Below are 27241 nucleotides of genomic sequence, written 5' to 3'. Positions count from 1 at the left end.
AAATTGTGGCAGTTGCCCTGACATCACAAGTACTACTACGAACAATTTTACATTGTGATTCTACTGTAAAAAATATTCAGGTATAACACTTTTTTACTCCCAAAAGGTGAACACAAAAAAATCATATATGTTCTCCTGAGTGATGGTAAGAAACACCTTTTTTCCAGCTTTGGACTGAATGTGAACTGACTACTTTATCCTTCTGCTTCAGCCACAAAATTGTTTCCGCTTTAAAATTAGGGAAATTCCATTCATGCACAGAGGTAATAGAAGTTACAGTGCTAATAAAGGAAGCAGAATTTGTTCTTCAAAACCTTTGATATGAATAAAGATGTACACGAAGCATAAAAATACCCTCTGAAGCCTAGTTTGAACTTTTAGAGAATGAGTTACTTTTCAGAATAAGACTATTATTCAGAAATAGCAACGAACTCAGAATGAGTCTATTTTAATTTTTTATATTAATAGACACAATATACTAGATAATGTTTCATGGATAACTCTCACACAATACAGATGATCCCTGAAGCTATGGTTACTTGGAATAGTGATTCAGTAAAACATTCATGTGCATGCTTAAGTTTAAGTTATACGAGTTCTCACTGATATGTACGTAAGTGATTTGCTGACATGGCGACATTCATTGTGGTTACATGTACCTTTCCAGGTTGGAGAGGACTCCCGTCATTCAGGACCACCAGTTTTACCAAGACCATCTAGCACATTTAATACAGTCAGCAGAGCTCAGTACCAGGACATGGTTCCAGTAGGTACGTCAGCATTTGGGCTCTTTTCAGAGAAGTACTTGGTGACTGAATTTGTCATGTCAGTGGGCATTGCTGGGTTTTTCGGTTGCTTGAGGTGGGTGGAAATTATTTGTTATAACTAATTCTGTCTGTCAGCATTTCCCTATTGTACAGTTGCAACCTGCAGGAAAAATATTGAAAAGCTTCTATGCAGAATCGAATAACCAAGATAAAAATTCTCCCTGTACTGAGCTCACTAATTTTCCTACTGTAAGAGGTGACAAAGAGTTGAAGCTATTGAATGAAGTTCTGTCCTAATCTGACTCCATATATTCCCAGTGATTCTGTGCAACTTCTGGGCATCTATTTTGGCAGGATCACAGAAAGTGTTAATCAGCTTGGAAATGGTCATTAGCTTAAATTCTGTTCTCAATTACATGCACAAAACCTTACTGACTTCTGTGCCACCAAGAACAGAATTCAGCTTACTGAATCTAACAGCTATCACATTGTGCAAAATCAAGATAATTAATCTGACTGACTATAACTGCTTCTCTGTTCTGTGGCATGTTTACTTGAAAATCTCTGCTAATTTAAATCCTTCCCCTTGCCATGGACATGGTGTGCATACACTTCAGGCTCAGTAATTGGTGAGAATTTGAATAGGGGTGTTTCCAGTAATTGCATAATGGTCGACAGTGGCCTGGACACCAATGCTGAGTGAGTCCTGGAATTGCTTTAGAAAAATGAATACACAGATAAGAAAATGTATTTGAAAAAGTGACAACAGGTAAAAACTAGAACACTACTTCCTATTCTATTTTAATAGTTTTTTATTAATTCTGACTGTAGCATTAATCAGATATTGTTTGAAGCTTCATGAATGGCTTCAGCTTACTTCGTTATGGTACCTGCTGTGGCTGGCTGTCAACAGTGGAAATGCTTATATCATCAGAGATACGTTCAGCTGTCTGAATGGTGTTTGTTAAATAAATGTCTAAGATGAGAAGAGTCATACATTGTGTTTTGAAGTGACATTAAAATTCTAAGAAAGAGAGCATAGATGTAATTGAACAAGGAAACTATATTACCCTGTAGCACCAAGAACGTGTTTTCTCCCTGTGTAATACAATTTGACAGTAAATTTTAACAGCGAACCATGAATTCTTTAATCATTTCATTCCCATCTTTTTGCAAAGTTACAAAGAAGAAAAGGAACAACATTAGTTAAGTTTTGAATGTTTCTTAAACTCATAAATAAAGAGAACTTTACCAGTAACATGACGTAACTGGCCTGAATATACATCCTGTCAAAGTCTCAAAGCCACATCCCCCCAGCAGCTGAATTTATGGTAAGCAGGCAAGCCTGTATGGTTTAAGGGTGAAGCCTGAATGTACAGCCATGCATTTGAATGCACTGCCTTTTTGAAGCTTAAGCAGGCCCTTAATAAGAATAAAATCAAAAGGTCATTACTTCTCAGAGAAGGAGATTAAAAACATTCACATTTTTACCCTATGTACAGCATGTGAGAACTTTATTATGTCTAAGTGTATAGTCATCTTGTAGTCTTGTCTAGCTCTGTAAGTCTAAAATATCACACAAATGATGAGATGAATGACACTTACATCATCAGTCTATAAATTGGGTGCCTAATCTTGTCCCCCACTAGTGCAGTCAGACAGACATCTCCAGAGGGCAGTTTATCCATTTTACACTAATCACTCATGTGGGATGATTCTTCCCTCTGGTAGGGTTTATGGAGATTACAATGACACCAAACAGGCTAGAAGGGGATGCTGAAGGTAGGTGAGAAAGAACCTTGTCCCAACACATCACTATAAAGCAAGGTATTGGATTCTCCATTGCTCTAACTGGTGTTGTGATTTAGGATAATACAGAGTAAGCGATGTTTCACATGCTTTTATCATTTTGCATTGGTATTATATGACTGAACATGGTGCAGTGCAGTGGAAACAAAAGGTCCTCAGAGTTTTATTCTAGGAATTAATACTCTAGTTTGACTTCAGCTGAGAGAGTATGAGTGATAAAATTTTATGTAAATTCCTAACAAAACTGGCACTGTTAACAGTGGGAAAGGTGTCTCATAATCAGATTTGGTTCCTAATCACAAAGCCAGACCTCCAAATGATAGTAGTATCAGTATCCTTCAATGAAAAACTTATTAACACAGTACTGCTAAACTAATAAATGTGAAGATGAAGTTTGCTATTACTATTGTTCAAAATTCAGAAGAAATGCAATCTTGTCCTGTACATCCTTTTTTCAAAAGATATTTTTGTTGATATTTTCAGCTTACAATGACAAGATTGTTGCGTTTTTGCGGCAGCCCAATATCTTTGAAATTCTACAAGAGCGTCAACCAGACCTTACCAGGAATCATTCACTCAGGTAATAAAATTAGTGAAGTCTCTTATTCCCACTTCAGTACAAAAAAAACTAATTAGAAGTAGTTTCTTCTGTTAAAGTTAGGAGTAGAACATAACAGATAGCTATATAGAATTTTGGCCAGTGAGAAACTTATTCGTAACGTTGTGGGAAATAGTTCTTTATTGTATTTCTGTACACCTCCCTGAAATAAGATTTAGGAGAACAGAAGTAATGTCTTACTACAAAATGAAGGTACCTACAAGAAAAAGTTTGCAACAACTGGTGTAAGAGATTTGCTGATGTCTTCAAAATGTGCCAAGACAGCTGGATGGCAAGGCAGATGTGCCCAAATGTGAGTATGTGTTCAGCTGGGAGTGTGAGGCAGTCAGAGGCAGAATGGTATTTGGTTTTGTAATTTTCCTTTAAATGCATATTTACAGAAGGGGCATCCTGACCTAATGACCTCCAAGATAAGCTTAATTAGCACCGTCTATCAGCATTTTTAATGTTGCCTTGAAATTTTAAAAACAGTTATGTACAGTTTTTGCACAGCCCCATGACGATGGCGAGATCTGATGAAGGATGATCTCTGCTTGTTCTACGATGGTTATAATTCACCAGCACGGGTAGACTAGAAATGAGAAAAAGTGAAATTCAGAAAGTGGCAAGGACCCTCTTAAAACGTATCCTGCAAAAGGACACCTTGTTTCATGCACTTGAGTGTAAGATGGAATAACCATCAACTTGGGTATTAGAGACCAGCAGTCAAATGAACATACCCATACGTTCCTTGGACACTCAAGTTGAAAAATGTTTGTTTGCTGGTTGCGTAATCATACTAATTAAGTAGATTTTGATGTGGCCTGTGCATAGAGTTGCCAGTGTAGTCCTCCATGTTCGAAATGCATATCCATACCGGCTGGTTATAAACCCTGTTCATTGTGCTACTTATTGATCCCTTTCCCTCCACATCCTGCAAATTCCCCAAACTGAACAAGCTACCCACTTCTGCAGGTTTCTGAAGTATCATTTTCTAACAAATTGCATTTGAGATTCAATTTATCCTCTAAATAAATCCTGGCTGACAGCCCTGAAATGAATACTAGCAGAATTCATGCTCTCTAGAAAATAGAGAGAAGGAGGAAAATAAAAATCTTGCAGTTCTCAGCCTGTCACAAAGCAGTTCCTATGTTGTACCCATGTCAGTACAAGTAAGTTCGTCCTACTGGACTTGATTTGAAATGTGAGCAAAGTAATCTATGGGGAAATAGTATACAAGCAATTTGTGATTAATAGTAGTTTTATTATTCTTTTCTCCTTTCCCCAGGGTGTTTGGCTTCCTTTACTCTGATAGCAATCAGAATGCTATTTTCTTCATATGTTTTGTGTTGGTTCTGTCAATTTAGAGTTCGGACTGTTCAAAAGACTTGTTGGTATTAACAGATTCTGCTTCTTGTAGAACCTTGCTTCCTGATTACAGAATCATAACTCGCTACAAGCTGAGCCCTTTCCAAGAAAAGATGGTTTGCAAATTTAAAATGGAGATCAACAGTAAAAAGATACTGGTTTCTGTAACTTCAGTTAGGGGAGACGATGTATCTTTCTGTATGTTTATTTTGTAAATATATCGTAACTTACCTGATGATATTATTTATATATATATTTTTATATATGTATATATAACACTAATGCATAGGTGAGGAGGAAAATCAGTATTTGTCAAATGGAAGAGGATAGAGATTGTTTGAAAAGACCTCTTACATTTTCTGTCTGAAATAATTTATTATTTCTAAAAAGAATGAAGAGACATGATAGGAAGTTGAGGGTCTATAAAAAACATACGGTGAAAGGATGTTGCAGGTAGGAAATGTGTTGTACAAAAATTTTTATGATGGAGTGAGAACATTGTACCTAACATAGTATTATTCAGGAAGCCAAGACTGGATCTCATTGCAAACCACCATAGCTAAACCTGAGAGGCTGTTAAATAACATAAAAGGCCTCAGGCAGAGGCAGCTATTATACATTAAACATATTTTATATCTCAATAGAAGGTAAAAGGCATATATTAAAAATTGTCATTGAAATCAGGGCTCTCAGTGGTAACCCGGAGAAGTCATGTAGTAAACCCAGAAAATGTGCTTCTGGTTCCCAGTATTGCTGGGAACTAAATGCTGACATATTTTGAAATCCACCCTTGTATCTCCTCAAACCTTGCTGTTTGCTCTCCGATGTAAATTTGAGCAGGCTCTGGAGTTGCCCAGAGCTCCCAGCCCTGGGTGCCATAGGGCCATGCTCAACATTGACCTTCCAGACTGAATTTGGGTCTTGTCCTGGTGGGACCAGAGGGTTCACAAAGTGGTTGCTTGACTTTCAGTACCTGTCTTCATAGAGAAACACTGAATTACACACTCCTGCTACAGCCACAACTGCCACTCCAGCAAGCAGAGTCTGAGCGGCTCTAGGGACAGCCTGGCTGTGCCTCTTTTCCTCCCTCAAACATGCTCAAAATATGCCACGCAAATCCCCAGGGAATTTACATTAGACCCATTGCTTGAGAAAGCCCTTATGTGCAATGTTTGTCTATTCTGCTTTTGTGAGAGATGGCAAGAAATTTGTTTTGATGCATTTGATAAAATTGCTGTGCATGAAATGATGTATTTGAGAAGCTCATGTTGCAGCTGAGATGGTGCGCTAGTGGCAGTGGTCTTGTCTTCTCCCTGATTAAAATGCTGATTGCTTGGATTGTTTGCTCCTTGTCCCTGTTGCTTGTAGGACAGTAGGATAGATGGACCTCTGAGCTGAGTCAGGGCTGCTGTTCTTACGTAGAATTCTTTACCTTTCTATTTGTTTAGGGGGAGCTTCCTTTAGTATTGGGACACATTTTACTACACAGGTTTCTTTTATTTATTTTTATTCCTCCTTAAGATTAAGGCTAAATTAGAATTTATCTTTAGCATATCATTATATAACTTGTACTGAGAAAATAAGAGGGGCATACTTTCATTTCAGAAAAGCAGGGAAGATCTCTACAGAGAAAAAGGACAAGGATCATCCAAAGGAGATGCATTCAGCACAGATCCTAAAAACCACAGCAGCTTACAAGCACAGTGTTTAGGTTGCATAGATTCCACAATAGTGGCTAACATGGGTTTGGGAGGAGGGCTGAGTGCGTTGCATGTGTGGATGAGTGAGAGAGAAGGAGAAACAGTACAAAGGTTTCTGGAATATTTGCTAAGTGCAGCATGCTATGAAAACCCTGCTTTTAGAACACAAGTGACTATTGTACTATATGGCTTGAATTTGTCCAAAGGTTCAAAAGAGCCGTTACTACTTTAAACGGTTCACTTTCACAACAGTAATGTCCTCCCGCAGGGTTCAGCCTCCTGCTTTGAATTCAGAGCTGTGGCTAGCATGAACCTGAAGGATTGATTTTTATTGGTTGGATGGCTGGGCTACCTGAAGCAGCCTGAGCGTCAGAGAGATAAGGGCAACAGGAGAGTCACTCTTCAGAACAAATTAGGTTTTTTGGTTGTAATATTTTGTTGCACACATCAGCATGGTGTGGTAGGAAAAAAAAATGGTTTCTGAGATACAGAAGCATGGCCCAGAGGTTTATATGGTATACCCTCTGCTTTTTCTTGTTGCAGTGGTGTACATTGGTGCGTTATTTGCAAAAGATATTTTGGAACTCTTTTTTTGCTTACACAGGGAGAAGATCCAGTTCATCCGGACAGAGGGAACACCTGGGCTGGTGCGTTTATCCAGCGATGCAGACCTTGTCATGTTACTCAGGTAGGCACCACTGCTTTCCAGGACTGTATGGAATATGCTGTGGCAGCTGCTGAGGAGCCTTTCAGTGAATGGTTTGTAGTGATTTAGTGACCTCATCCTTTCCCCTTCAATACTTGGCCTTGCAGCTGGGGGAGCTACAGCTGAAGGTTCAGATTTTTGATTTTCATAATGTTGAGTTTCTAGATGGCAGTTGCTAGTATGGAGGCCACGTTTTTCCATAGCAGTGATGGAAGGTTTCCACTCTGTCTGTGGAAAGGAGAGGGTAAGAACACTATGCTTGTGATTCATACAGATTTGCCCTAACCACCTTTTATTGTCCTGTTGCATCCAGCTGTGACATTTAGATAGATAGTACAGTTTAGACTTCTTTGGAAGAATGCACACTTCCACTGCTTCGAGAATGCCTCTGTTTAGTTCTGTGATTTGGGAAGTCTGTATCTGTGAACATTCCCACCCAAGATATGTTTTTATTACTTAGTCTTGCTGCCTCTTCACGGTGCTGTCGAGTGTTATCCTCTTTAAGAAAGGTAATATTGTTACAGAGTTTAAGAAATGGGAAGCTGCATCTTTAACAGATTTCACTTAAGCAACTAACTCAAAAAATCAGGCAGATTTTTTTTGCCAGATTTAAACCTTTGTGTCTTCATATTGTGTTCTTGTTTATTGTAGAAGTACATCAGGAAATTCATAACTATGTTTAATACTAAATCTAGTGTAATAGAATTGGCATTAGTGGTATTTAGAAGTCAGGTTGCATAATCACAATCCTTTCTGGCCCTTAAATCTCTGACTTAATAAAAGATACAGAATCTCATTTTAAAGCTGTGCTGAAACTATTCTTAAATGAGAGTATAGATTTTAAAAAATCTGTAAAGATTTTGATTTTCTTAATGCATGAAGATGACACAGGTTTTACACAGAGACATCTGGCTTCAGCTGTTTGTTTTTAAATGAAGATTGCATGAATAATTGTGTCATTGCTGTTTGACTGGGTTCTAGTCTGTTTACTGTTCTGACAACAGCAAAGGCTGCGAAAAATTCTTAGTGAAAATACAACAAATTCAAATTTTTAATTACAATCTTTCTTTTGTAGAAAAGCCATAATCAATATAACTAATTTTTGAAAGAGAAAAGCAGGGTACCTAATACTTCCCGAAAATAACTTCATTTTATTTTTCAGTTTTCATTTCTCTTAATCTACTGATTTCTTTTTAATCCAAAAATATCTAATTGAAAAGCTTTTTTTTTCTAGGATTTTCTTCTCTTTTTTAGTAACAACCTCAGTTGTTATTAAAACCTAAGTACAACTGAAGTACCATTGTCCCCAAGGATATATTATTGATGATATGTTACTATGCATCTATTAGTTTCTTAAAATGTTAGATACTGCACCTCAGAACTGGACTAGGTTATTGTGAATTTACTGTTGTTGTGAATTTATTGTAAGAAAGTAAATACTCGTGTAAAAGCAAAGTTGGGCTATGTTAAAATAGCAGTGTGCTGAGATATGCTGGAATTTCTCTTCTTACCATTGTTTAGCTTTCATGGGTTTTTTTGTGGGGGATTGTTTGTTTGTTTTTTATCATTATCTTCTAGCAGAGCGACATCATGACACTTCTCTATGGAACCCTGACAAAAGTGCCCTCTAATCATGATGAATCAGTCTTACTGGGATCAGGACACCAGGGTTTTATCTCGAGCTTAGCTGGTTGGATGACCTTGGGCAAGACAGTATCCCTTTCCAGGCCTCTGCTTCTTCATTTGGAGGGAAAAAATGAGGAGGGGGATATAATTATTCTGTAAAACTCTCCAAGATCTAGTAAATCACTGGATGGAATCACAATTTCTGATACTTTTACTGCTTGGGAACACCATACATTTTTGTACATGCTTCAGGAAATATTAAGTTGCAGTTAACTAAAAAACCCTATGTTTTTAAGGACTGAAGGAGGTACAGAGCATCACGCGTTTCTTGAATGTTATGTTCAGGTGTTCTGAAAAAAGAATATTATTCAGTTTGCTCTTCTAAATATGCTATTTGGTATACAACACAAATCGTCATCTTAAATCTTGATTTCATCCGAGACTGAAGTAGTTGTTTACATTTTACCACGTTTTCAGCATCAAAATGTAGCTTTGTGGGGAAAACGGCACACAGTAATGAATGTAAAAAGTATTGACAGAAAATATCCATTCAAAAAAAACTCATGCAAAAAATTGTTCTAGGTACTTGTTCAGTGAACAAACTTAGTAAGAAACTTTTACTTGAACTTCACTTTCATTGGTTAAGCTCTGTAATAAAAGACTGGCTTGTGATTCTTTCTGTAGCTCAACTTTTGAAAATAAATTTCATATATGATCTGAAGAGTTTATTACTATCTGTGATGTGTTTAATATCCCACTTTGATATCAGATCCATTGTGATATTACATATTTTGTCTCCTTTTGGCTTTGCTTGTATCAGTTTTGGAAAAAGACTGAAATGTTGATATATACAGATTCTCTGTACACAGGTGCAATAAATAGGCTGCAGAAAGGTTTATTATTTTCTCTTAAAAGTTGTGTACCTCAGAGGGCAATAATATATGAGGTATGAAATAACCTGAGCAGACTATATGCAATACCAGTTTCAGTAACAGTGTTAGCAGTAAAGTTAAATAAGGAAATAACTTGTTGTGCCAACAAGCTAATTATTCAGTATACTCAACAAGATCAAATGTAATTCTTTCTCCTAGAGGCTTAGAATATTTGTTACGGTTCCTGATTTTTGTGCAGTGTTACAGATTACAGGAAAGTGTGACTAAGGTTATTGACCCCTTTGTGATGAGAACGCAAGTAAGAAAAAAAATAATTTTGAAAAACCAATTAACTGTATTTTAATCTTGAAAATATACACTGCACTATGTAAAGTGATGTCACACAAAAGTAGTAATAATTGCTTTCTAGTAACTTTCAAGAGCTGATTGAGGGAAAGGTGATAAAGTATTTTCTAGCACTCTAGGTGTATACAGTGGAAATAGGTGAGTGACTGCCAAAGAAACCAGATTAGTTTTGAGGCTGTAACCAGAGATCTATTCCATTCATTCAAATAAGTATGCTTTTTCTTCTCTTACTTCACCAGCTTGTTTGAAGAGGAGATAATGTCATATGTGCCACCACATGCCTTACTGCATCCTAGTTATTGCCAGTCCCCAAGAGGCTCGCCGGTGTCTTCACCTCAGAACTCTCCAGGTAGGTTGCTTAGGCACAGCTAGCCTAGAGGCTACAAGAAACCATTTCTCATATTCAGTAAGGGCCAGTTCCTAAGTCAGTGAAGTTGCTAATGCACTCCTACTGCTGACCCAGAAGTCAAAGAACAAAAACAGTAGAAGAGGAATTTGACCGTAATTTTTTGTTTGCTTTCTGAATTGAAATTTATGGCAGCCTAAAGCTGAGATCCTGCCATCTTGGAGGCAATAACCTATTTTCCTTTGCAGTTCCCAACTTCTGGATGGCTAAAGATAAGCTGAACCACCTTCTGAGTAGTCAGTGAGCTAGAAATTGCTGTTATTCTCCACTGCATTTTCATTATAATAATATCTCTAAAATGTTGCAGTAGTGCAAGTCCCCTAATTTAGTTTACATCATGCTGCATGAAATTACTTCCCACCTTTTTGAAGATCCAAGTTCTGTTACTGCAGCAACAGCAAAGATCTGGTTCCATTTTTGAGTAAAGCCAACCAGCGTGTTTGAATTTGACTGTCAAACTTGAACCTTTGCCTTGGGCTGACAAGGTGTTTTGCAAGCAGAAAGATAAGTGTATTCCAGCATCACAGTTTGTGATTTTGTTCTGACTTGTAAAATATGCAAAGTGTTTTTTCACTACTGTGAAACAATTGAGTGCTCTTGCCAGTATCCTGATGTCTAGAGAATTAAAAGTATGAGAACTAATAACTGTACATTAAAATGCCACTGTTCGTGCGGTTGTGGGACAATGAGTCACAACAATTTTATGTAGAGCCGGCTAAGTTCAAAGGTGGTATATTGCAGCTGTCTGGCTGCACATGTCAGAATGGAGTTAAGTTGTTCTGCAAAACATTGTACAGCACATTCAAATATTAACTAACTACGTTGCTCATCAAAACTAAATTATTTCAAATTTGACAACTTTCACTTGACCTCTGAAGGCAAAGTACAGCAATTTGAAGTTTATAATGTCACTATTAGTTTACTCAAGAAGATAATAGTAAGTATGTAAAATAAAATCACTATAGTAAATCAAAAGTGGCTTAAGGGGATTTCCACAAATTAGAGAACAAAAATATAGGTAAGTAAAGAACCTTTGGGATATAACCAACTCTAGAAATTTCCAGAAAATAAGGAGATTTTATCAGAGGTATTGTGATTTTTATGGGCTGTTTCTCAGTCCAGAGATATCAAGACAAAAAGCCATGCCTTTTCAAGAAAAGCCAGATTAAAACCATACATAAACATGTCCTAAGTGGTAGCTAGTCCTCCTACTGGACTTAGGACTTCTACAGGACCTATTCAGAGAATCCATCCTAAGATCTTAATGATCTTATGGCATCCTGAAAAGCAGCAAAATATATTCACATGTTACATTGATGTTTTAGATACATTTATGGTCCATATATAATTATTTTCCTTCACTAAAAAGAAAGGAAAGATGAACATCCGCCTGTGTGCATCTTATTTCCAGCTGCAAACCTGGCAGTCTTTTATGAGTAAAAGCAATTTTGTCTTTCCAAGTTGTCATTTCATTATTAGTGCTTGCACCCTGGTTGACAGGGCTTCAGTCCAACAAAATAATTTAAAAATGTGTTTAATCTTTAGCATGTGATATTCTCATCTATTCCTCAAAGTAGCAGCACATAGTAAAGGATGAACTGCGATGGCTTTAGTCCTGTTTTCCTTAAAATTGTAATGTGTATTCTGTTACATAGAAAAAGACATAGAGGCCATTCAATTGGCTTGTTTTGTAAGTCTGCATGTTTGCACTGGTATACAAACGAAGTCCTATGACTTTTTGATCAGAAATTATAAACTGCCCAGGATTTCTATGGAGGCTCTGTGTGTTTTCATCTGTTAAACTGGCTGCGCTGCACTGCAAGAGGTGGCATATTAAGGATCCATTGTTTAGATGAGTCCCGATCAGTTGTACTTTCTCTTTTGGAAAAGATGAATTATCATGAAGCTACTCTTTGTATCTGTTTTAGAATATAATCTGTTTGAAAATCAAATGTGGTTATCACATCACTTTTTAGCCCTTCCACTAACATCTTTTGTTCCCAAGGCAGAAATAATCAGTATAATTGCCCAGGAATTTCTTGGCAGATGTATCTGATCTGCAATGAGAACTTGTCATGTGCTGACAGAGTATTATACTGGTGATTTCTGAACCATGAAGTAATGTGTTACCAGATTGATTTTCTGTGGTATCTCTTAGTAAAAACTTCCTTCGGGGGTTGAGATGAAAGTATGCTTTTGTTGCATTCTTTGGTGACTACATTTTTGTACCTCCTTTGACCCAAAGCAGAATAAACAAAGTAGGGAGAAAAGACCAATAATTAAAAGGCTGTTTACAGTTTCAAATTGCTGTGTTTTCTAGAGCATTCAGCAGAGAGTGTACAATCAGAAACTCTTGATGCTGTCAGTAAAATATGGTAACCGCAGTGGGTTAATCAATGACTGTGATTTGTTCCTCCAGAAGGGTTCTGCACATTCCTGTTGGAGCTGTGAGGATTTCCTGACACTTTGTATTCCTTCCACACACCAATCTGTAGACCTAAAACAAGTGGCAACTCTTTTCTGGTCAGACAGGTCTCTTAGAGATCTGCGAATGGTATTTGGTGTTAATTCTTATCTCATTCTTCCTTGCTCTCCAGTCTCTGCAACTTCTTCCAACAGCCACTTGCTTAAGGATGTACTCATACTGTCAGACCCATATACTTTGTGTTTAAGCAAGGTGCTTTCTCTTCCCCAGTTCTTTTTCCACAGGCTGTATGGGTACGCTCTTCATCTCTGTTATAACCCAAAATACTACATTCTCTTGCCTTCACCCATAGTAGTAACAAATGTTTCTGTATTGGCTTAGTTTTATACAGGGAGCCAAAAGAAAACCGATTTAAGGAACTGATTGTCATTTAAAGGACGGAAGTCTACATATACATGCTTGTAAACTGTTGATTTGTATTTCCTGTGCATTATGGGCCTGTTAGATGACCCCTATTTGCAGATGAGTAATTAGCAACCTATGTATGTTGCATGGCGTGAGAAGTGTTAACATCCTCTGGGTTTTTATAGGAAGCCTGCACACCAATGCAAGCGGAGAATTATTTCATGTTACAAAAAGTAGGAGTGAGAAGATGAAAGTAGAAGGACTAGGATAAACTGCCTCTTTGGCACACTTTCTTGCAATTAAATCAATTGAAGTAATTTCTCTACGGAGGCAGTGGAAATTCTAGTGTTTGTGATATTCAGAATAGATCAGACTGAAACACCTGATTTGCATGTACTAGACTTGTACACGCAGAAGTAGGGCTATGTGTGGTTTTTGGCATACAAATCTGTCCCTGCTTTTAGGAAATTGGCCCTCAAAAACAATTTCTCAAAAATAAATTCACTTTGATCATCATGTATGTTCCTGCAGCCACATGTGAAAAGTTCCACAAACTTAAATTCGGTCCTTTTTCCATTCTTCCAATTTTATTCTTCTTTGTACTTCCCAAAGTAAAAATTGCCATTAGGGAGCTTTCCATTCAGGTACGAAAGTTTTCCCTCTTCTAGCTTTCTTCTTTCTTTCTTTTCAACTTCCCAGAGTTTTCATTCTTCAGCTTGACATATTCAACAGGGGCCTACTACAGAGCAGAGGACAGTCTATTAATATTTCATGTCTGAGCTCTTGTTTTTCCTAATAATATTTTTAATATCATAACAGAGCAGAGCATTTATTTAATGAGCATGAGCTATCTTAAAGCTTTGACATACAGTACGCTCAACAAACACTAGGTTTTTCCAGTTGATCCCACTGTTACTTTTTAATCAATCTTTTGCATCCATCTGGATTTGCTCTTTTAAGACTTACTTTAGAAACATGATACCATGTAAAATCGGCAACCAAAAAGTCTTCAGTGCAGAGCAGGTTTGAAGGTGTGCAGCTTTTACTAGTTTGTAAAGGCAACTTCCAGTGAAACTAAACATATCCCGTGCTGTTTGCTATTAAAGAGTCTTTTTGGTAGAAGGTGGGACATTATCACTTCATGTCACTATAGCTCATTCTTTGCCTATTGCTTCCTGCAGGTACACAGCGTGCCAATGCCCGGGCTCCGGCTCCTTACAAAAGAGATTTTGAAGCTAAGTTGAGGAACTTTTATAGGAAGCTGGAGACTAAAGGATACGGACAAGGCCCAGGGAAATTGAAGTATGTCGACAAATCTCATGAAACTGGATTTGTTTCTCCAGCAACCTCTCTTGCCTTGCACATCTACAAGCTTGTTCCCATTAGAAGGAACACAGATGTCATGGTTACCCTCACACTTTTGAAATTAAGTATTAACCATGTCATAAAAGGTTTAGCACCAGCATGCAATTCATAGCAGAGGATACAACAAGTTTTCTGCACTGCTTTTCCAATAGTACTTCCAAATATCTGTATTTTTGTACAAACAATATTGCTAATGCAATGACAAAAAGAGCTTTGTAAAAAGGCATGCTTGCAGAACCTCTTGTTTGCAGAACAGGAGGCATTTGAACTCTTCCAGTACAGGAATCACTATGAGATAAATGTTTATATTTTCTTTTGTCTTTTCCATTCAAAAATTAGATGTGCTTATTTTTTGTGCATCTTTGCCTGTATTAAGATTGTAGTTCTCCCCAGTAAAGAGGAGTCAAAATTAAAATCCAAAGAATGCCTTAAAAACTGCTAGTATTTTTTAAGTTCAGCAGTCCAAATGCTTCTTTGTACAAGTGACATTTTACTGAAGTCTGCAGTAGATCTGTGAAGGACAGAAGCAGAACAGAACAGAAGCTACCTGATCTGGATCGAATCATCCAGCAAAAATATGTATCAGTGCTCTAGTAACAGTTACCCTGTTACCTGGCAGTGTAAACAGATTTTTCCAACTGTCGTTTGTGTTCATGAATTGCTGTTTCAAAATTGTTTTAATTTTCAGATTAATCATCAGAAGAGACCACTTGCTGGAAGATGCCTTTAACCAGATTATGGGTTACTCAAGAAAAGACCTGCAGAGAAATAAACTCTATGTCACATTTGTTGGGGAAGAAGGGTGAGTAGAATAAGGAAGTAGATGTGAACTCAAAACTGAGTGTGTCTTGCAGCTGTGCTGTTTCACCAAATTTTTTGTGATCTAGGGTAAAAAGAGGAAGGATTGTGGTCAGGAAATGCCACATACACAAGCCTAGAACATACAGCTGTTCAAGATGATTTTTTTAGGCCTTGTGAAATGTAATGCATCCTGCCTTTGCAGAAGCTGTATATGTGGTTATGTGAATTTTCACAGTAGTCGCTGTGTGTTTCAGAATGTTGCTGGGAAAGCAAAGAAAAGCAGACAGAACTTTCTCATGTTATTCATGTTTCTTTTCTGTCAGTGCTGACATTATATCTCTAGTGCTTGTTACAAGACAGCTGCCACTTGGTGGAGGGGGGTGCTTGAAGAGTGGGCTAAAGGCTTGATCCTTCATTCAGCTCCTATCTAAGGCAATAGGAGCTGAAAGCTCCTGCTACAGGAGATGCTCATTGTCTCTGCAAGCCGGGGCGTGTGGCACAAATAAAAGCAGCTAAGCGGTTGCTAGTTGTCAAATAAACACAAATATTCCTGACATTTCAGAGTTATTTCAGAGAATGCTCAGCCTGTGCCTTACGCAAGTCTACCGTGATACAGATTATGTGATTTGTGCTACAAGGCAAGATGTGGTTAGATTTTTCTTTGTGAGTGAAACTGGATCAAGTACTTTCTGCCTCTTGCAGCTCTTCTGTTTTGTGTCCCCTTTACCAGCTCTTAAAGCCTATTGCATTAGGCACAGAGTTTTTTATGGAAATACGTGCATGTATTTGTAAATTTTATTCTTTGATATTTAAGGAAACTGCAGCACACAACTCTCGCAATGCTGTAGTGTGTGTTAATACCATGTGATGTGTGAGTCTTTAAAATAACTAAGTTGTAAAAGAAACATCTCATGCAAGATTAGATAAGTATAAGATTAATCTGTCTCTGAAAAATCCCTAAATACTCTTGTTTGTTTAAAGTTCGTCCTGAAATCCTGAGTATTAACAAGAACTCACCGAAGGTTTAAAATAAAAAATTTTGACAGCTGAGAGCCAAGTGTAGACTTGTTCATATAAATAATATCACCACACTGTCTGAGGAGAAACTCAGAATGGAATGACAAGGCTGATGCACTGTGAGACTACGCTGTATTGACAGAGCAGGGTGGGGATGCAGTGACAAGGCCTGTCCTGCACAGGGGCCTTTACTTTCATAGCTACAAGCTCCATACAGCTTTAAAAATGAAAGGGAAAATTTGAAAATCATACGAGAGGGACAGAGAGAGAGACAGACAGACAGTCTCCTTTTGTTAGACTTTAGGCTTTTGCATTTCATCACTCAAAACAGCAAGATGAAGAGTGACCTGGAAATGGGGGTGATGGCCACTGTTCCCACTATAGCCAGCTTTACACAAGACTTTTTTCTTAATGGGAAAGAATGAGTTAATCATGAGTAAAGTCAAACTAAAATGACGTTAACTGTCTGTTTACAAATTATGTTTTGAATGAAAAAGGATAGGTGCAAACAATACTGTTTCGTCAGAAATAAATATATCTGAGGATATATATCATGCCAAACTTCGTTTGGCTAGGCGTCGGAGGACAGGTCAGGGTGCAGGAGAGGAGGAGGAGAAATACTGAAAATGAATTGTTCCCTATTTGCTCCTTGTTTTCCTACATTTCCTCATGGTAAAGAGGTACAGGTCTTAAAGTAATGGGTAATGAAATCAGACAAAAACATTTTGAGTAACCTTAGATTTGTTAGGATGTATTAGTAAGTAGGGTAACTTAGACATAGTTATCACTCTTCATATAATTTTTATCATAAATCTCATAATGTTCAACCTCTTCCTTGAAGCTTCAATTTCTTCAGTCTTGTGACTGTGATACTATTTTAATGGGTTTTTTTTACATTCATACTACATGTGGAGAAAAAGAAAAAAATTTAGATACAAAGGATATGTTTCCCTAAGTTATATTCCCTAAGTTGTATTAATTTTAAGCACAGGTTTAAAAAACTGGTCTGTAAGGTTTTTTTTCTTAACTAGTGGAGATGGTAAGAAAGGATATTTTATGGATTGGATTTGCTTTGAATGGTAAAACCAATCTCTCTGCTTTTCCTGTTTTTAAATGTCTATGTTACATGTATAGTATATAATTCTCTTAATTTTTGATTGTCTGCATGTGAAAACTCTGGTTTCCTAGTCTACTAGGCCTACTCAGATGCCATAACCTCTAATGTATGGGTGTTTCTTGACATCCAAAAATGCTAGATGAAATTTTCACCTCTGTTACAGTAACAACCCCGTAAAAGGGCTGGAGATACGTAAAGGAGCCCTAAAATCCAGGAAGATTTCCCCCAGTGGAGGCGATCGTGAAGATCCTTTCACAAGTCCATATATACAGGAGCTGCTAGGGACGTATCTGCAGCCTCATACACTGAATGTTCAAGAGAAAAGTGTAGTCTACATGTCAGTCCTGGGAGCCAGTCTTAATTTTGGTTCCAGTGTCTTTTCCAATCATTACACCAGCCCAGGAGGGCATAAAAATGCATTAAATAATTTTGGGGGTCCTTGTTTCCCTGACAGCTGTAGTTCAAAATATCACTAGTATTTTAAATCTTAGAAATCTATTTCATAAAGAAATAAGTGATTTCTTACATAGGACTGTCTCACACTTTAGTATGAATGCCCTATTTCCTCTTAAGGTGGCTTGGAAAAATAACAAACTTCACCACAAGAGTCTTCTGCAATCTGCTTTTCATGGCAGAAGATACCTCACATTTAAGAGTGGCAAATCTGAAGTATTAATGGTGATTCCCAGGAGACATGAATCATGTTGCCAACAACGTATTACTCTGCTCCAGAATACCCAGATGCCCCACAGTTGCAGCTGTTGTGTGGTTGCATACCTCTTGTATGAAGTTTTCCCACCCTTGTGCCAAGCCTTTAATTGTGGGATAAATCTGACTGATGGTGCAGGACTCCCATGATTGATTTATTTAATGTGACTCACAGTAATGCCATGTACAAAGGGAGCTGTATGAACTGGCTGGTAGTCAAGTACACAGTTGCTATTCTGTCTTAAGATTTCATAGTGATTCTGACTATCCCAGGAGTTTGCAAGAATCTTCTAGATGACCCTTTTCTTGATCCTGTATTTGTGCCAAATTAAGATCTAACAGTTGCCCATGATATCAGACTATTATTTCTTTCTGCAATTTGAGGATGGAATCTGCCCTTCTTGCCAGGATGAGAATCTGTTTCAGGACTTCACTTCTGAAGCTTAATAGAAGCCAAGTGCTTCCAAGTGACTGAAGGGAAAATATTTTTTCTTCAGCAGAAGAGAGAGGCTCTGTCCTCAACTCGATAAGGGTGCCTAACCCTCACTTTCCTGACAACTTCATCCTCACAAACCACTCTCATCTGCAGCTAATAAGCTTTTTCAGAGACAGACAAATCCTCAGTAATCAAGTCCTGTGTGGAAGCTGACTTTCCGTGCAATACTTTTGTCTGTGTGCATTGTCTTAGTATTAAAACAAGACCTTAAAAGTCAAGTATGAATTCTTCAAGCTACAGAAGATGCTTTATATCTGTTATGATTATAATAATTTCTGTACAGGAAGATCTTGTTTTCTGTTTTCCACCTCTACCAAAGTATTAACTTCATACTTAATTTGTTTCAGTGGTGACCCAGAGCATAATGTCAAAATTCAGATCAGTGCTTTGTCAGCAGTGAGTTTGTTTATGATTCAGGAAGAAGAGGTTGTTTAGATTCCTTGTCCATTAGTACTGGAATCTTGAAATAGCAAAGACCAAAGGAAATACACTCTCCAGAAGACATTTAATTGCACTGAAGTTTGGAAGACAGACAAGTGAATTTAGACCAAGAAAGATTAATCATTGAAATAATTTCAGATGATACTGTTGGGGAAAACAGAAATATTACCCCTCAAGCTGTCCTATTGTTGCAAATCTGCAAGGACAGACTATGACTGTTGTTCAGTTTCATCGTTAATTTGTCAGATGCAGACAGGTCTAACATTGGTTCTTTTCATGTTTCCTTTGCTTTACCAGAATTATTTGATTAGATTCCCATGGCAAAGGGACCATTATAGATGGAGCCACAGTCTTTGAGGAAGGCCATCTGTGTAGCATTTCATTACAGTCCTCCAAGCTACTCCAGTTCAGAAGAGCTCCAGAAGGACTTCACATCCCTTGGCATTAAGCAGTGTGCAGGATCAGAGTTTTGCTTAAAATCTTAAGAAAGTTTAATGTAAAGTGTAATGTAAGGAATGTAGATTCATAGAAGTGTTTACTTGTATGCAATAAACACTTTATAGTAATGTCACATTTCTCTTTAAAGGTTGGACTACAGTGGACCTTCAAGAGAGTTTTTTTTCTTGGTGTCTAGAGAGCTCTTCAATCCATACTATGGTTTGTTTGAATATTCAGCCAATGATACCTACACAGTACAAATAAGTCCCATGTCTGCTTTTGTAGACAATCACCATGAGTGGTAAGAATTATTTTTCTTTCTTTGTTTTTCAGATGTCTTTTCTGTTGTTCCCACTTGTGGAGAACAGCTCATATTTGCTCAGACATGTAACACATAATTTGATCTTTTTAACCAGCAGCAGAATAATTGCATTTCTTTAGACTTCCCTCATTTTGTTTTCTCTTGTGGTGGTTTTAAATGATCTTATTTCTCACAAGGTCAGCAAAACTGTGATTTGGAATGTGTATCATGGGATTATCTCACAGCACAACTCTCTGCATTTCCTGTACGTTAGCAGACAGTCATATCGTGAAAGCAGTATTAACCCCTTGTGCATATTAAAAAAGAAAAAGTGCATGAAACATTGGCTTTTTGTCAACTTAGGAGGTGAAGGGAGATTTTAAAGACGTGTTACTGTGTATCATTTGTTTGGGACTTCCTAAAGGGTGCAGAGGTCTCTGGGCGGGGGGAAAAGCCCACATCTACTGGATGGGAATCTATGGAGCTATCTTAATTGTGGGTGGAAAGAAAGACTGCTGATAGCATAGCTCTTAACCATATCTATACATATACACATACTTTTAGAATAGTTGGCAAGGATTCACAATGAAAACAGAAAAACAATTAATTTTTAAGTGTTGTTAATACTTTTTATGTAATCTCATTTTCACAATTGTGACCCAGTTTAAATCATTCTCAGGTGATTTAAACCATGGCATCTTCATAAGTCTGTAAAGCTGTGCGGTGAATATTAACAGAGAATTCTGTTTTGTAGATCGTTAGATTCTAACAGTGGAATAGCAACTGCTCATCTGTATAGGGCAGATATGTGCTGGGTTCTCAGTGGAAGCCAGTTGTGAAGAATGAGTATTTGAGAGGAATCTCATTACTAGTTTTAAAAATGAATGGAAATTTTAATGCCTGTTCCATCCAGTTCAGTTAGTTAAAGCAGCTTACCTGTTCAGCTCCAGTACTGCAACAATATATGGCACATACTGTATTGGAAAAGCAGGCAAAAAGGGGAGAAAAACAACTTAGGTGCTGGACAGCTTCTGCCAACAGCGCACTTGTCACTGACTTCAGCAGCACAGGACCAGAGACCTTGTCTGTGGGCAAGGGAGGCATGACCCCTCTCTTTTGGGAGAGCCGGTACCAGTAACCGTCTCAGGAGAACTGAGAGAATGCAGCTGTGACCAGCAGCTTTACACGGAAGGAGGTGGCTGTGTGTGTCACGTCCTTATCTTTCAAACCCTGCATGCAGGCAGGCATAATAAAGCCCTCATCTTCCCAAGTAAAGTATTGCTGAGGATGCATCTGAACAGAAGGTTTAAGAAATACTGGGTTTTTTTTGAAAAAGAACACTAGACTTAAATCTAGTTCCAGAGATGTGGAGGATTTTTCACCATGGATCTTTATTGTCATGGGGATACTTGCAAAGACCCTCCTATTACAAGGTTACCATCTGACCCATCTGATCTCAAACCTGTCAAACTCCACCCCAGTCCTCCCTGTACCTCCAGCAAAATGAAGATAATAGTGGAGGAAAGAGAGAGAGGAGAAGAGGAGATCATTTAGATTGTATTGACATAGGGCTGGAGAGGAGTGAGATATGCAAGAAAGCTTCCAGCCACTGTTCATGAAATTATATATGGAACTCCATAATCACCAGTAAAAGAGAGAGCAAGAAGCCCCCCCAAGCAGAAAAGAAACACAGCAATACCTATCAGGCTAGGAAAGGGTAGAAAGACTTTCAGCCTCTCAGTAACGTGAAAACAAGTTAGTCCTATGCAGGGAGTGTACAGAAAACAGGCAGACATTAGCTATCATTTTGGAAGCTATGCTTTTATAAAAAGCCTAGTCTGGCAGGGGTAGAATGGGTTAATATGGATTCGACATTTCTGAAAAGTAGCAACTCAGATAACTGAGGGATTTTCCAGACCCTGCAGATTTGCATTTTTTCTGTGCGTTAGTAAGAATGTAAAAGAAACACAAGGAAAAACAAAATACCACAGTTTGACATAGCTATCTGATTTTAAAATGCTGTTTGGAAGTATATGTAAGTTTTGATGACAGAGCGGTATACAAACCACAAAGTTTCAGTATAGTGATTGTAACTCTTTCTCTTCTAGGTTCAGGTTTAGTGGTCGAATCCTTGGTCTTGCTCTGATACATCAGTATTTACTCGATGCCTTCTTTACGCGGCCCTTTTATAAAGCTCTTCTCCGAATGTGAGTAGAAGTGTTCTGTCTCCTTCTCCCCAGCCCCTATGGAAGATGCCATTCTGAGTAGGGATAAATTATGAAGTTCTTCTCCTCAAGAAGACAGACCATTATAAATAATTCTATCATTTCAGGACTTTTTTACAAGCCTACTTGTTTCTGCCTCTGGTATTAGCCAGGTACCTAATAATACAGAATATGTTGTTTCTGATCAGTATCAAAACCTGATGATCTGTTTTAGCCATGGTATCATCTTTCTTCTTTAAAATCTTATATTTGAAGTTGTACAATGAAATGCTGTGGTTTGATTCCAGATATTAATAGAGTTCTTATTCATATGTCTTCTAATGACTCATAGGATAGGATATGAATCACTTCTTAACTTAGACTGCAAGACCCATGTTCTCAGAGGTAGACTGATTTTTGGCAATCTCCATTTTGAGATGCTTTCCTCTGAGATACTTTAGACCTGCTTTTCAGAACGACTAGTACTGTTCCAGTTGAGACAATGAGAACCGCACTTACGCAGCATGTCTGGATGTACAACGTAATGAGTTGAAAGTGCTTCGCTTTGCGTCGATGTACTATTTCACATAACAAGATGTTACACAGAGTTAACAAGAATAGCAGATTGCCACTGCAGTATTAAATATTACTGACAGCTCACATGTTTAAAGCTTGGAGTAGTAAGTGTTAAAGATGGTGAGGGCCAGCTGGCTCACAGGATGCATTTGTAAAAGGACCAGTTAAGGGAAATACCGCAAAAGGTAAAAAGGTATTTCCATGATAAGTAGGCTATCTGAACTGACTTTGCACAGCAAAGAGACAAAAAAGAGATGGCAGTGTAGGAGCATAAGCAGTAAGGATAGCAGTTGCTTGTTATTAAAACTTAACATTTTCTTTATGATTTGAAAATTTTCTTTCTTAAATATTAAATAAATGTGCATTTTCATAATTTCTGTTCAAATGAAGAAATACTATTTACATAAAATATGGGACAGACTCAGAATAAGAAACAGCATGAGCTTGAAAAGCAGTGCATCTTTAAATTAGCAAATTTTGGAGTTTTGTACAATAACAAAATAACAGTTTGAATTATGCAAGTAACTGCTATTTTTAGTAGGCAAACACACAGAGGTTTGGAATAGTGTCTTTGTTCTACTGATTTTTCTCTTAGCTGTCTTTATTCTTGGTCTGTTTTGCAGGACTGTACTGTTAGAGCTCTGTTATTGAGTGCATGCTACTGCTGTCATTTATATCTGTGTGTTTTCTGCTTGTTTATGTTAGACTGTGTGACCTGAGTGACCTGGAATACCTTGATGAGGAGTTTCACCAGAGTTTGCAATGGATGAAAGACAACGATATACATGATATCCTAGATCTCACATTTACTGTGAATGAAGAAGTTTTTGGGCAGGTGTGCGAGATTCCTGCTTTCATTTCCATTTCTCTTTATATTCTACTGCTAGATAACGATTTCTTTTGACAGAAAAATGATTGTCATTCCCCGATGATTTTAACTTGTTTTTATAAACTTCTCCTTGATGAAAACAATGTTGAAATCGTGGGAGGAATTATTATCTGTAACCGGTCAAATGTGTCTTTCTGGTTAAGATGATTTTCTGGAGAGTATTCGAAATACGAAAATTTTGGATTGCTTTGCTGATGGTAGTTCACCTGAATTTAATTACAGTGGAGTTAACATTCAGACTTATTATTACAACATCTAGGTTAAGATATTTTTGGGGAGACTTCACTACTTTAATCTCTATAAAGATTGTTTCTTCTTTCCAGCTGATTCTTCATTTTTGTACTAAATATGATCTTGTGGGAAAAAAAATTGTTCTCTCATTTCACGTATTCCAATTTATTAAAGTTGGCCTTAGTACTATTGAGGAATTACTTCAACTTAAAAGTTTTAATTATTATAATGATTCGTTTTGTCTTTATAATATTTTGTTCTCATTTTCTTCTAAGATCACAGAACGGGAGTTAAAGCCAGGAGGTGCCAACATCCCAGTCACTGAGAAGAACAAGAAAGAATATATAGAAAGAATGGTGAAATGGAGAATTGAGAGAGGGGTTGTACAACAGACAGAAAGTCTTGTTCGTGGTTTCTATGAGGTAAAAAAAACAAAAAAAAGCTGAAATTTACTATACTTCTGTATCTCTTCAAATTATCTTTCTCCTTTTATACATTTCCCAAATATACTGTCTCCAAAAGCAGGTATGTACGCAGTCAAAAGTGCCCCTCTAGATATCTGTATGTGTGTAAATATCATTGTTAATCACTGACTTAAATACTGTGTTTATGTTTTGAAAAACCTGGGAAATACTATTGATCATAATTTGTATGACTAGCTGTAAATGCTTGCAGAAGTGAACAACCTGTTTCTTCTTTGGGCCTTTGAAATGATCGTGTCTGAGTACATGCCACACTGAGCGTCACATAGTAGACTGTATTTCAAGGTATTTCTCTTATGTGTTTTGCTTTGGACAATGAAATTGAATGTACTGAACTCAGTTTGCCCTAGAATAATTGAGTAATATTTGCTAATAAACTTTTTCTCCCAAAAGCTGTGAATGAAATTGAATGAAACCTCTAACAAAACTGAATGGACCGTCACCTTAATACGTAGTTGGAAAATTGTTCATTTATTTGCCTTGGGAAAAAAAAATTAATTCTTCTCATTCATGAGGCAAACCAGTACATTACCTGATAAATGTGTTTGTAACAGACAAGCCTGCTTACAGGAGTCAAAAATCAATAAATAAAGAAATCTTAATGGGCATTTTATTTCCTTTTGCAGGTGGTTGATGCCAGGCTCGTGTCTGTATTTGATGCAAGAGAATTGGAACTGGTTATAGCCGGAACAGCAGAAATAGACTTGAGTGACTGGAGAAATAACACAGAGTATAGAGGAGGTAACATTAATTTTTAATTGTTCACTCACAGTGTAGGGGAATCTGGAATTACCCAGATTCTAAGACGCTAATATATTATCCTATGAGATGCATCTTTAGTAATTGATTCTGAAGTCCTCTGGTAATGTCTGCATTAGAAGCAGATGTTTTAGATCATTTTAGTCTGCTTCATTGCTTTCCCCTTACTTTTCTCGTCTGGAAAACATAGAAAATGAAAGTGTCATCTTCACAGAGGGTACTGTACTCATTAGCATCCTAGCAGTCTACCACTCAGACACAGGAGTCAAATGGAAGTAGTTACTATGCTTTATAGGATCTACCTCTTTTCCTCTCTCAAGAGAAATTAGAAGTAATCCCAGGTGACCGCAGGCTGGCAGTTGAGAACTGTTGAGAACAATGGGAGATGGAAGCTATGTTGAGAGAGATGGTTGCAGCATCATTTGCAGTTTTAAATATTTCAAGCCGTTTTATATATATATTATATATATATATTTTCCAAGAATTGGCATTCCTGTTAGTGATTGGTTAATGGAAGAAATGCTTGCAAAAGAAATTTCACTTCTTTTTGTGACAGTAAATTAATTTCCTGCATTTGATTTGTTATCTTTTCAGGAGTAGTTTTCTCTCACTTCTTGTCTTTTGCTCCAGTTGGATAAGAAATATGACATTAATACTGTAACCAGGGCTGAGCTAGGAGAACTTACTAGTGTTCTCTCAACCATTTTTGTTGCACTTAGAGGTATAAAGCCTATTGTTGTTTTAACAGGTTATCATGACAATCACATTGTAATTCGGTGGTTCTGGGCTGCTGTGGAAAGATTCAACAATGAACAACGACTAAGACTTTTACAGGTAAGAAATCAGCTGATCTGTGTAGAAGTATTCTGTGTCATTAAAGTTAAATGCTAACCTAGTTCTGTCTAGGTTTATAACATCCAAAAATAATGTCGATACTGGCTAATGGGAATAGCTTGATAACCTTCAGAGGCCTATTGTAATAATTTTAAGTGACTAAAACTCACAGTGTGTATTTTTATTACCTTATGACTTAAAAAATACACTTAAGAAAAAGTATTTGATTGATTAAAAATACATTAAGGCTTATAATGAGCTAGAAAAGGAAAACTGTTATTGTTTTTGCCATTGAATAGAAATTGTAATAATATTTATATAAGCTAGAAAGGAGAAAGCTTAGACAGATGCTGGATAAGGTACCCAAAATTAGAAAATGATGGTGAAAACCTGAAAATCAGTCCAATTCCATTTTCACAAAGTCAGCCCGCAGAATTCCTTTTGCTGAACATCAACAACATGAACAAAACATCAACAAAGGAATTTTATGCATGCGCATTTACTATTGAGTTAAATTTCATCAAATTCAGGTACCTCAGTTATATTTATAAAGAAACAAACAGCCCCAACCCCTAAATGTTACCACATGCTAGCTCTATTATCAAATCCACTTTTTCTAACAATTCAGAATCCACATCACATTGAGTTAGCTATATAAATATGATGAAGCATTTTCTTTTTTATCTGAGTATTTAAACAAAAATCTGTGAGAAGCATTGCAGGACATCTCATTTGATGGAGAGCCAGAGGTGTTCGTTCATACTTTCCTATTATATTTCTTAGTCAAAAGTTTTTATCATATTGCAGATCATTAAAAATTAAGTAGCCTTTGACTTGTCAAAAACCATTTGTGATTTGTTCATGGCAGATTCAAAACTAAATCTGCTCAATAGACAACATTTTAGCAAATGTCAGCGGGCGTTCTACCCAGCTTTCAGAATTTGGTCCTTTGCTTATAGTATTTAATACAGTTTATAAAGATATTGAAATCCACATATCCAAAAGGCTTAACATAAAGCCCACTATCATACATGATTACTTCTTCTATTAATTCCTCTTAATACAGAATAAATGCGGGAGGGAAAAACTCACTTAGGCCTAAGCTTAAGTAACTTGACATTAGTAATGTTTTGTTCCCCAGTGCTTATGCAGCATAATTGCTCTTACACTGGCTTTCAAAGAGAAGCCTTTAGAGGAAATTAATCTAGGAAGTTCTCTCTCCTAGAGGCCTATCAGGAAGTAGGGCCTGTTTTCCCTTATCCTGCATTTAAAGCAGCATTTATTACATACATAAGCAATTGTGCTACAGCGGGTATGCTGATGCAAATAAATTTCTATCCGTGATGTTTTGTTTGTGTTGGCAGTTTGTTACAGGCACATCCAGCATACCTTATGAAGGATTTGCCTCTTTAAGAGGGAGCAATGGTCCAAGAAGGTTCTGCGTAGAGAAGTGGGGGAAGATCACTGCTCTTCCAAGGTATGACTCTGTGTGTGAATTGTAGTAGTGATGTTAATGCTAGGGATACCTTAGAAT

The 27241-nt window shown here is 37.2% G+C and overlaps 1 protein-coding gene across 5 annotated transcripts in view; it reads left to right on the top strand.

Annotated features, from left to right (window-relative positions):
* HECW2 (HECT, C2 and WW domain containing E3 ubiquitin protein ligase 2) overlaps positions 1–27241 on the top strand; it is a 200615-nt gene that overhangs the window by 159773 nt on the left and 13601 nt on the right. For all 5 annotated transcript variants that reach the window (XM_026101132.2, XM_064515130.1, XM_064515132.1 and 2 more), the window contains 13 exons: positions 668–770; positions 3060–3156; positions 6847–6930; positions 10052–10161; positions 14230–14350; positions 15102–15215; positions 19580–19732; positions 21841–21939; positions 23218–23347; positions 23908–24054; positions 24741–24855; positions 25622–25707; positions 27072–27184. In XM_026101132.2, the coding sequence (XP_025956917.1) occupies positions 668–770; positions 3060–3156; positions 6847–6930; positions 10052–10161; positions 14230–14350; positions 15102–15215; positions 19580–19732; positions 21841–21939; positions 23218–23347; positions 23908–24054; positions 24741–24855; positions 25622–25707; positions 27072–27184 (1472 nt within the window). The remainder of the gene's footprint in view (positions 1–667; positions 771–3059; positions 3157–6846; positions 6931–10051; positions 10162–14229; positions 14351–15101; positions 15216–19579; positions 19733–21840; positions 21940–23217; positions 23348–23907; positions 24055–24740; positions 24856–25621; positions 25708–27071; positions 27185–27241) is intronic.

Source organism: Dromaius novaehollandiae, chromosome 7 (assembly GCF_036370855.1).
Source record: "Dromaius novaehollandiae isolate bDroNov1 chromosome 7, bDroNov1.hap1, whole genome shotgun sequence".
NCBI classification, from domain to species: Eukaryota; Metazoa; Chordata; class Aves; order Casuariiformes; family Dromaiidae; genus Dromaius; species Dromaius novaehollandiae.
The sequence above is the reverse complement of the archived record's forward strand: the minus strand, read 5'-3'. Positions and strand labels throughout refer to the sequence as shown.